The 12,045-nt window shown below is 34.1% G+C and overlaps 1 protein-coding gene across 5 annotated transcripts in view; it reads left to right on the forward strand.

Moving 5' to 3' along the window:
• The window catches only part of LRRK2 (leucine rich repeat kinase 2), a 136,462-nt gene that overhangs the window by 74,171 nt on the left and 50,246 nt on the right, over positions 1 to 12,045 (forward strand). For all 5 annotated transcript variants that reach the window (XR_014024010.1, XR_014024011.1, XR_014024012.1 and 2 more), the window contains 3 exons: positions 3,244 to 3,445; positions 4,478 to 4,566; positions 9,319 to 9,506. Coding sequence is in view for 1 of the 5 variants with exons in the window: in XM_081309432.1 (XP_081165558.1) it covers positions 3,244 to 3,445; positions 4,478 to 4,566; positions 9,319 to 9,506 (479 nt within the window). In the remaining 4 variants the exon portion in view is untranslated. The remainder of the gene's footprint in view (positions 1 to 3,243; positions 3,446 to 4,477; positions 4,567 to 9,318; positions 9,507 to 12,045) is intronic.

The raw sequence follows: 12,045 nt of genomic DNA on the forward strand, positions 1-12,045 counted from the left end.
CTAGAAATGTCAGAAGTCTTGAGAAAAGAGCAATTATCTTAAAATTGTGGATTTATTCATAGCCATTAGAATTATTACTTTCAATTTGATAATTACTTATTTATACCAGACCTCATTTGTCATTCATAGAAATAGGAATAAAAAGTAATTACAGGATCCTGAGAGAATCTAAGAGGATGTTTCTGGGACATTGAGAAAATATTACTGAGAGACTGAGTGCTTCTGATATCCTTTCTCTCCCAACTTCCCATCAAATTAACATTGGGGTCTTGAGATCATCAACTTCTATTGGCTCTTGTTTCGCCATGCCATCTCCTTTCTTTTGGAGTTTCCACTTTATGCACAGCTTGATCTTCCAAGTGGCTTCTTCATGTTTCTGGTTCTTGTGATTCCCATTCCAGTTTTTTCCCCTTTACTCTTTTGAGACTTTTGAGACAACTCTTTCATTTATTGGTCAAGATCATTAATTTGGTTTTCAGCAGCATCTAAATTATTACTTAGTTCATACAAACTAGGTTTTTTATTTTAGGACTTTAAAAAATTCCCAAAGTTCTCTTCTGGTAAGTCAATATTCATATAATATAAACGTATTTGTCATCAGGGAGAATACTTTTTTAAAAATACTTGCAGGAGAAAGAAATCTTCCTGGGGTTCTAATGGGGACATGATATAGACTGTACTGGAAAACACTGGATAGTTCAGCATGACCAAATGATGAGGAATTTCATTTGGACTCAGTTGGATTAGCTCATTAGCACTAATGATTGAGATCATGGTTTTTAGCCAGAGTCCTGTTTGGCCTAGGCAGTCCCAGCATAGTGATTAATAGTGTTCCAGTACATTCTAAAAGCATTCCAATTTGGATGATAAATTAAGTGATCACCCTGGTTATTACTCCATGTTGGCTGGTTAGCTTGGTTCTATTCCATTTCCACAGGTTGTGCTCCAACTCAAAACCCAATGAGCCATTTATAAATGTGATGGTCTTTGTGGTTGTATGCTTGTATCTTTTGATACATGCTTATTACAGTTATTAAAATATTTTACTGAAGGTGGATTAGTAGTGGCATTTTATGTAAGAAGAATGCATTATGTCTTTGAAGATTTTTCTACTCTCTGTGGGAGATAGAATTTGAGAGTAGTACACTTTAAAAAAAAAAAACAAATAAAATACTAGTCATTTGAAGAAATTTGCTGTTACTTAAAATATTTTAATAATTTTCCTTTTTTTCATTGCTGCCAAAATATATATCAAGTTGTAGAAGACCTTTTCGTGGAGAATGAATTTGTTTTTGAAAAACCTGAATTTAGTTGAAGCAAAATTCTATAGAAGAAGCATTGATTCATTAAGCTGAATTAATACTGCTTTTTGGCTAGTAGTAAGATATCACAATCAACAAGGCCAATTTTCTTCTTGCACTTATAAATGAACTTTAAAGATAGCTCTACATAAGGAAGAAAACAAATACTTTGAACAATGGCAGTATTACTTAAAGAAAGATATACTGCTAATGGATGTATCATTTTGACATACTGGTTTGAAAACCCTCTGGCTTTCTTTGTAGACCAGTGACTCTTTCAGATGACCCCAGGTTGGTGAGGCTGCTGGAGCCTGAATATTCTTCCTCCCTGAGATGCTTCAACCTGTCTTCAAACAGCAGCTTTTAATTGATTAGAGTCTTATTTCCCCCCTCCCATTTATTTTCATCTTTCCTTTTATCTTGTCTATTCTCTAATATTTCCCTAGCCTTATAAACAGAATCTTTAGAATACATTTTTTTCTTTTCTTTTTTCTTTTTCTTTTGGCTCAGCCTGGTGATGGCCTGATAATGAAGGTAAAAGGAGATGCTGGAAAAAAACAAGTCAGCGCTGACAATAATGCTTAATATCAGAACAGGCTTCTCCTCCTGGCCCTGTGACCCAGGCCTATTAAATTCATCCCTTTCTGCCTATTCTGCTTTCTGTGAAACCTTTATTTCTTCCTTAGATTAAAACATAAACTTCAAAAGTTCTATTTCATCTTAACTTCTAAATAATAAAAAAATATTAAAAGTGGAGGCTAGTAGAATTCTGTTTCATTTTCTTGGACAAAGGATGTAAGAAAACAGTTTTTTGAAAAACCATTTTTTGATGAACTTGGAAGTCAATGGCTATGGGTGCTATATATCAGGTTCTTTAACCCTCTTGTTATAAGTAGGAAAAGAACAGTTAAATTTTTGTGTTTATGTGTGTCAAATAATACTGAATTCATAATAAGTTTGCTTAAGTTATGGTGGTTATTGTCAGGTTAAAAATATATATAAAAATTATCAGGGATCCAGAAATGGGCAGAGTTTGCCATCTGGTGGTTATTTAAGACATTTCAGTTACTATTGTTAAAGAAAATTGTATTTGTACTTAAAATTAGCTTTTTAAGGAAAAAAAAAGATCAGTGTATGTATTTTCCAAAAACATTTGGAAAATACGTTTATTATAGAAACTTTATAAGTTGCTATCATCTTAAGACAACACTTTGAAAAGCTTACTTTATATGTTTCTCAACTATTAAGCAGTGATTAGATTCCCAGTGGTTGCCTTCTTGAGACAGAATCATTGTGTTTAGATGATTTCTTATTTTCCCAAGTTCAAGGTTCCATGAGATAAAATAGCTTGAGTGAGAAGACTTTATGTCTCCAGGCTTAATTATTGATATTTACAATTTGCCAATATAGCATTTTTAAAACAACAAGCACAGAATTTAGCGTTTTACCTCTGGATGTGAGTATTTTATCTAATAAAAAAGTGTCCAAAGTTCTTTAATAGTTACTGATGTCATATGCTAACATGTTGATTGCATATAAGCCTAAGGCTTTAGAAAATAGAAAATCCTTTTGTATTGGTTAGCAATTTATCTCTCTCTCTCTCTTTTTTTTTTTTTTTTGGCCAGGAAATTTCTGGATGATTAGATAAATATTTTTGTGCAAATAGCAAATAAAAATAAAAATTAAAAAAGTGTATATAAAATAAACTTGATAGTTCTTTCCAAATTGACCTGTGTCCATACTTTTCTTGAAATATTTCAATTTCATGTTCTATTCATTACAATTTAAATAGATTTATATTGTATCTCAACTTTGTTCACACATATATTTCTGAATGATATATCTATCATTTCTATAAAAACTATTAGCCCTGCATTTACCAAACACCTGTCAAATACAAAATAAAATAAGTTTTTACAGCTTATCATTTGTAATTTTATAGATTCGAGATCAGCCTGTCGTTGGGCAGCTAATTCCAGACTGCTATGTAGAACTTGAGAAAATCATTTTATCAGAGCGTAAAAATGTGCCAATTGAATTTCCTGTAATTGATCGGAAACGATTATTACAACTAGTGAAAGAAAATCAGCTGCAGTTAGATGAAAATGAGCTTCCTCATGCAGTTCACTTCCTAAATGAATCAGGTTTGTGTGTTTATTTGTTTCACATTTCTTTTTTCAAAACGTGATCATAGTTCTTTGTAAAAATGTGTCTGAATCTTGTATAGACTATATTTACAACTTAAGAGAATGTCTACAAAATTCTTACAACAGGCCACTGATTTTTAGAAGATCATTATGTGGATGGATGTTGAATAATAATCATGTCATGAAAAAATAATTTAGAAATCATCTAAGGACTCCTGAGCAGGAATTAAAACACGTGGGTTCCTGAACCCACATGAGTGTGGTTTTGCTGTTCAGGTGCTATTGAACACTGATCATACCCATATCCTTTCATAGAGTCAAATGAATTTAGTGGATGTCATAGTTATTTTTATGCTGTAAAGGATACTTTTTACTGCAATGGTTTACCTGGGTCATTTAGAGTCGAAGGCTGTCTGAGATGACGCAGCTCCTGATTGGCAGATCTTGCTGTTTCATCACTCATGGATCTCATAGTAAACCAACTGCAGCACTAATTGTGTCTTTGCTGGGAATTATCTTGCTAAAAATGTGGGAGTTAATTTGTGCATCTTGAGAAAGTGTCTGGGAAATTGTTTTTGATCCCTGAATTCTTTTATATGAAAAATATCTTATGTTGATGATAATCTATTCCCTTTTCTTATTATTCTTTAATCAGATAGACTGTGATAAGTTGTGTGTGTGTTTTTTAAATCTGTATTGAAAATAAGATAAGTCTTTGGAATGTACATTTAGAAAGTGAAAAGTAAATTATGGATTTTTATTTTTTATAAGTATATCTTCTTCAATGCATTTATCTGAAATTTGCTTACATATGGTCAATTTATATAGTTCAAAAATAATTAATTTATAGTAATGAACTTTAGAGCTTGGGAACAGTATGCCCAGCCTCTAGTCCCAGTGCTGCCACTAATTGTGCTAAAAGTTTCTTATCTGTAAGATAAGGTAGTTGGACTAGACTTTCTCTAAAGCTCCTCAGTATTCATATGTTCTAGATTCCATGTTTCACTGTTTGATGAATTTTTGGCACAGGAGTCCTTCTTCATTTTCAAGACCCAGCACTGCAGTTAAGCGACTTATATTTTGTGGAACCCAAGTGGCTTTGTAAAGTCATGGCCCAGGTTGGTGTCTTACATTTTAGGGGTATTTGATTTGCAGAGATTGAAAAGTTGAACAGATAGCACCCAGAGAACTGAGCATCTTAGCAGTTGTGTTCAGTTAAAGTATTGTAAATATAGAAAACTGCAGAATACTTCATGGAGAAGGCTGTTCAAAGAGCTTCATGGAAGAGGATATCTTAGAGTTCACTTATGTGTCTCTGTTTCCAAGTCACAGATAAACACTGTACCTTGTATTCTTTGCCACTTTTCTAGACCCTGAATATGTTCAGTCTGTCTGTTCACCTGGTCAATGAATAAAGGCCTAATGAAAATCCTTGGGGCAAACACATATGAGGAAATTGGGTTGATGGGCCTGTTGAAACCTCTACCTTGATAATATGGAGGGGAGTTTCCACTCTTAAGTGCATAGTCCAAACTGTATAAGCTTTTGAAAACTTTGGATGGTGGTGGTTATAATTCTCTTTTCTACATTTATACTCCATATGGAAAATAAGTTCTCCCACTTATAACCCAATGCCAATGAGTTTTATTGATTAGTTATAATTCTTCTTTATACATTTACCATAGAAAATCACTAAAGTAGAACACATGAGCTCAGAGTTTCTCAGCCTCAACACCATTGACTTACTTCTTTATTGCACATCATAGGATGATAGCAGCATTTTTGTCTATACTTTCTGGATGCTGGCTGCACCCTTCCAGTTATGAACAATAAAAATGAATCTAGATGTTGATAAAAAGTTTTCTGGGGGGTGCAAAATTCCTCCAATTGAGAATGATTGTGTGTAGCTTAATCATAAACTGCAGTGAGCTCAGGAGACATGTACTCATTGATAATTATCTTGTTTATGATCAAAACTTATAGTTTTGCCTATGGCTTGATGAGGTCCTAAAATAATTATATATTTTTATATTAGAAATATCTCTTCCAATTAAATAATAATTAAGTTTCCTCAAATTTAGAATACTAGTTCCTAAATTCCATCTAAGGATATAAAGGAAAGTATTTTGAAGAGAGAACTCAGTTGAGACTAATTCCTAGACTCTGGAATTTGAGAGCATATTGACACATTATTGTAATTGGCATCTAATTGTAATGGGCCAGTTTTTACTATTTTGTCATGTATTTTTAAGTTAGATTTTCATTATTCTGCATGTGTGCCATGAAAAGTGTGATTTTACTCACCATCTATTAAATGATAACAAAACCAGTAATGTGACCAAGGGCACATGCTCTAGACTCAGCTTGACCTGTGTTGATATATCTTCTAAAGAGTTTCTAACATTTCTAACATTTTAAGCCCTTATCCGTTCATAAAATGAGAATAACAATAGCTTCTTCTGTATTAATTACCTCTGTAGTTCTGTGTGAGCAGTAAATATTAGCTAATTTTATATTTGATGTAGTTGTATAACATTATGTTAGAAAATGAAAAACATCTTTAAAACTATAAAAATATACTCATGTAGTTTTGGAAAGTGTGTCAGGTAGGGAGAAAAATAAAACATATATGTAGGTAGATATATCTGGTAGTAAAGAGAGTTTTAAATATAACCTCCAGATTTTGTTGTAGGCAGCTATCAGGATCTCCACCCAGGCAGGAAAATGCTAACTTTATCCCCAAGAGTGATGTTTCCATGTGAAGTGGCACATGTGTAGATTAGGGTAAGCATATTCTCTATAGTTGAATAAGGAAGAGGTTTGTATTAGAATCATCCTTTTGAAAACAAAAACAGATTTTTATCATGAGCACAATAAAATTCCTGAAGATTCTATAGGGTAATTAAGTCAAAACTCCATAAAAGTTCTCCTTCTCTTTAACATATTATAGTATTAACATGCTAATCTAAGTGAAAATTAAATCAAGAATTCAAACAGCTCAAAGTTATTTCGAAAGACATACTTAAAATGTTGGTAAAATGATAATTTAAATTTGTTATTAACTTACCAAGTAAATACCATCATTTTTATTTATGCTGATAAATTGAAATATAATGTCATTTTCACTTAGATTTAAAGGTAAGGAAAGCTATAAATAACCATGTGAAAGCAAAGCAACTTGTCTGATACTCATCTGCAGAAATAAATAGGGGTGTTCACCTCCATGAATCATCAAGACAAGGGCAGGAATAATTTCATGGTGCAGAAGCTCTAATGAGCCCACCTACCCTCGGTGTGCCCTGAGCTGTTAGGTCACTAATTTATTAAGGAAGGTTCTGTCAAGGCAGGGAGAAGTTTGCAAAACTATTTAACTGTATGATAAAAAATATGAAAGAGTGCTATTAAAGAATCAGGTGGAGCATTAATAGGCTTGCATGGAAATTTAATCTTGATGTATGTGGGGAAAATATAGAAAAAAATTGGAAATGTTTCTTTCCTCCAATAAGGGCATAAATTAGCAGGTATATACAGTAGTTAGTAGGTTGAAGGAATAGTAGGGGGGACTTTTAAAGGTGAAAAGATAGTGCTTTAGATTTTATTGGCATGTAATAAGCTACCCCAAAATTTAGAGGCTTGAAACACCAAGAACATATTATTTCTTAGTCTTCTGTGGGTCAGCTGGTTTCAGCTGAGTAGTTCTGCTCCACGTGATCTTGGTATGGCCATTCAATTGGTTTCATTTGTTGAATGAGGCTGGAAAGTCCTAGAAGGCTACACTTAGGCTTGGGTGGTACTGGTGCTCTTCCATGAGGCCTCTCCATGACTGGGTTGGGCTTCCTGAATGAAGAGCACAGGGTAATTAGGTACATGGTGGCAGGCTATCAAGAGAAATGAAGCAAAAGTCACTAGTCCTGTTAAATGCTAGGCTCAGAACTAGCAAAACATCAATTCTGTTGCATTCTAGTGGCCAGAGCATCCACAAGGCCAGATTCAAGGGTAGGGGAAATGGGATGCATTTCTTGATGGACTGAGTAGTACATGTATAGGGAGAGAAAGATTAGTATTTTCCACCTTTGAAAAATCAAGTACAAATATTGGTAAGACACTATAGATCTACTAGGAAAATCAAGTACAGGCTCTTTTAAAAATGATTTTGTTAATAAAAACTTGCTGTTAGATAAAAATGAATTTGTCTAAGTAAAATAAGTAGATAAAATGGCTAACATATGAGGGGGGTTACTTTGCATTTCGCAAAGATGACCTCATTTAATTCTCACCACAGCTATTTAAGTGGTGCTATTAGTATCCATGTTGAAGATAAAGAAATTGATGGACAGAGTTACAATTTCTAACCAACTAGTTTGACTTCAGTGATGTTAAAACTAACTGTAGGATAAAGTGCTCCAATCACATTTGCTCAAAATTTACTCATTCAACAAAACTTATTCAATATTTACTATGTTCCAGATATTATTCTGGTGCTGGGCTTATAGCACTAACAAAATTGTGCAGGCATAAGACTAGCATTCAAATTAGAGGAAAAAACTGATAAGTCCACATATAATATACTGGCGATGCTGAGTGCCACAAAGAAAATGTGAAGTATGGTTGGAGATAGAAGATTTCTAGAGAGGTTCTTAAGATTTAAAAAACACTAAAATGGTTAAACCATTTGCCTCATTTCCTAAATTTTAAGGACAGTCTGATCTTGTATAAAGTAACAGCATGAGAAAAGTCTAAACTACAATTTCTACTATGCAGTGGCCCATGGCCCATTGTCATTAGATGCCAGTGTGTCCAATCATTTGTGCATTCATTGATTCAATAAAAATTACACACCAAGAATAGAAATGTAGAGATGGGTGAAACAAGTTCTTGGGCCTAATGATTTTACAATTTAGTATGTTACTTAGCTGCATGAAAATGAAAAATAATGCTTTCACTTATTTAAGAATCCCTTAAACATTATAAATCTACTAAAATATGAAGCATACACATCTTTTTCAAATAAATTTGCTAAAAAATTAATTGAAATATGTACATAGATGGCACATAAGGGCTTATTATATACTAAAAATTGTGATATACACTTTGCAAACTTTACATGTGTCATTTCATTCTCAAGGCAATCTAAAAGACACTTTCATTTTCTCATTTTTACAGAGAAGGAAACTTTCCCTTAAAGAAATCAAATCCTTTCTCAAGTTCATATAGCTTGTCATTCAGCCTAGATTTGAATTTGGATTCTTCTGAACCAGATTCAGATTCATAAATGCTATGACAATGATCAAAGCTCATTGAAAGGTCTCTGTGCTAAAATCATCTGGGTTGCTTGTTAAATAGCATATTCTCAAGCCTTATCCTAGACTTACCCGAGATTTTGCACATGGAATCCAGCAAAATATAGTAGTTACCTAGAGACTCACTAACCTGTACTCCTCAGCCTCTCTTCCAATTGATGGAAGCCCTCTTCTATTATATGAATGTCAAGTAGGATTTTACTGTAAGCCTGCAGTGATAAAAGTTTGGAAGCTAATTTCCCTAGGAATGTATTAGTGATAAGATTGCAGTACAAATCTAGGGTATCAGATGGATCTGTTAATTGAATCAAGCAAAATCTCAAGGTTCATTTCAGAGAATCCCAATAAATTCTGATCTGAATTTACTCTCTTAAGCTAATAAATGTTTTTCAAGGAGGAAGTCTCCATGGGGCTTCCAGACTGAGTAGCTGCTAGAGAAATTAGGTCTTCTATTGTATTGGACAAACTGTTCTAATCATTTTCACTGAGCAAAGAGACATGAAAAACTTTAAATTTGAAACATTTCAGAAAGTAAATCCTGGTGATGACTTATGAGTTTAAATCTTTCAGATTTTGACAGTAAAAGTGGAAGGCTATCCAAAACATCCTAAGGGAATTATTTCACGTAGAGATGTGGAAAAATTTCTTTCAAAGAAAAGGAGATTTCCAAAGAACTACATGACACAGTATTTTAAACTCCTAGAAAAATTCCAGATTGCTTTGCCAACAGGAGAAGAATATTTGCTGGTTCCAAGCAGGTAAAAACAACTCTTAAAAATTTAATTTCTTGGATATTTACCATTTATTATATTGTTTTAATTGTTTTTTTAAAATTTTTTTTATTGGTTGTTCACAACATTACAAAAATCTTGACATATCATATTTCATACATTAGATTGAAGTGGGTTATGAACCCCCAATTTTACCCCAAATGCAGATTGCAGAATCACATCGGTTACACATCCACAATTTTACATAATGCCCTATTAGTAATTGTTGTATTCTGCTACCTTTCCTATCCCCTACTATCCCCCCTCCCTTCCCCTCCCATCTTCTCTCTCTACCCCATCTACTGTAATTCATTTCTCTCCTTGTTTATTTTCCCATTCCCCTCACAACCTCTTATATGTAATTTTGTATAGCAATGAGGGTCTCCCTTCATTTCCATGCAATTTCCCTTTTCTCTCCCTTTCCCTCCCATCTCATGTCTCTGTTTAATGTTAATCTTTTCTTCCTGCTCTTCCTCCCTGCTCTGCTCATAGTTGCTCTCATTATATCAAAGAAGACATTTGGTATTTGTTTTTTAGGGATTGGCTAGCTTCACTAAGCATAATCTGCTCTAGTGCCATCCATTTCCCTGCAAATTCTATGATTTTGTCATTTTTATTGCTGCATAGTACTCCATTGTGTATAGATGCCACATTTTTTTTATCCATTCATCTATTGAAGGGCATCTGGGTTGGTTCCACAGTCTAGCTATTGTGAATTGTGCTGCTATGAACATCGATGTGGCAGTATCCCTGTAGCATGCTCTTTTAAGGTCTTCAGGGAATAATCCGAGAAGGGCAATAGCAGGGTCAAATGGTGGTTCCATTCCCAACTTTCCCAGGAATCTCCAAACTGCTTTCCAAATTGGCTGCACCAATTTGCAGTCCCACCAGCAATGTACAAGTGTACCCTTTTCTCCACATCCTCTCCAGCACTTGTTGTTGTTTGACTTCATATGGCTGCCAATCTTACTGGAGTGAGATGGTATCTTAGGGTGGTTTTGATTTGCATTTCTCTGACTGCTAGAGATGGAGAGCATTTTTTCATGTACTTGTTGATTGATTGTATATCCTCCTCTGAGAAGTGTCTGTTCAGGTCCTTGGCCCATTTGTTCATTGGGTTATTTGTTATCTTATTGTCTAATTTTTTGAGTTCTTTGTATACTCTGGATATTAGGGCTCTATCTGAAGTGTGAGGAGTAAAAATTTGTTCCCATGATGTAGGCTCCCTATTTACCTCTCTTATTGTTTCTTTTGATGAGAAAAAACTTTTTAGTTTAAGTAAGTCCCATTTGTTGATTCTTGTTATTAACTCTTGTGCTATGGGTGTCCTATTAAGGAATTTGGGGCCCGACCCCACAATATGTAGATCGGAGCCAACTTTTTCTTCTATCAGACGCAGAGTCTCTGATTTGATATCAAGCTCCTTGATCCATTTTGAGTTAACTTTTGTGCATGGCGAGAGAAAGGGATTCAGTTTCATTTTGTTGCATATGGATTTCCAGTTTTCCCAACACCATTTGTTGAAGATGCTATCCTTCCTCTGTTGCATGCTTTTAGCCCCTTTATCAAATATAAGATAGTTGTAACTTTGTGGATTGGTTTCTGTGTCCTCTATTCTGTACCATTGGTCCACCCGCCTGTTTTGGTACCAGTACCATGCTGTTTTTGTCACTATTGCTCTGTAGTATAGTTTGAAATCTGGTATCGCTATACTGCCTGATTTACACTTCCTGCTTAGAATTGCTTTTGCTATTCTGGGTCTTTTATTTTTCCATATGAATTTCATGATTGCTTTATCAATTTCTACAAGAAATGCCGTTGGGATTTTGATTGGCATTGCATTAAACCTATAGAGAACTTTTGGTAATATCGCCATTTTGATGATGTTAGTTCTGCCTATCCATGAACAGGGTATATTTTTCCACCTTCTAAGATCTTCTACTTCTCTCTTTAGGGTTCTGTAGTTTTCATTGTATAAATCTTTCACCTCTTTTGTTAGGTTGATTCCCAAGTATTATATTTTTTTGGAGGATATTGTGAATGAAGTGTTTTTCCTCATTTCCGTTTCAGAAGTTTTGTTGCTGATATACAGAAATGCCTTTGATTTATGCGTGTTGATTTTATATCCTGCCACTTTGCTGAATTCATTTATTAGTTCTAGTAGTTTCTTTGTGGACCCTTTTGGGTCTTCTAGGTATAGAATCATGTCATCTGCAAATAGTGATAATTTAAGTTCTTCTTTTCCTATTTTTATGCCTTTAATTTCTTTCGTCTGTCTAATTGCTCTGGCCAGTGTTTCAAGAACTATATTGAATAGAAGTGGTGATAGAGGGCATCCCTGTCTTGTTCCAGATTTTAGAGGGAATGCCTTTAACTTTTGTCCATTCAGAATGATGCTAGCCTGAGGCTTAGCATAGATAGCTTTTACAATGTCAAGGTAAGTTCCTGTTATCCCTAGTTTTTCTAATGTTTTGAACATAAAGGGATGCTGTACTTTGTCGAATGCTTTTTCTGCATCTATCAAGAT

Source organism: Spermophilus citellus (genome assembly GCF_964194105.1).
Source record: "Spermophilus citellus genome assembly, chromosome: 10".
Taxonomy (NCBI): domain Eukaryota; kingdom Metazoa; phylum Chordata; class Mammalia; order Rodentia; family Sciuridae; genus Spermophilus; species Spermophilus citellus.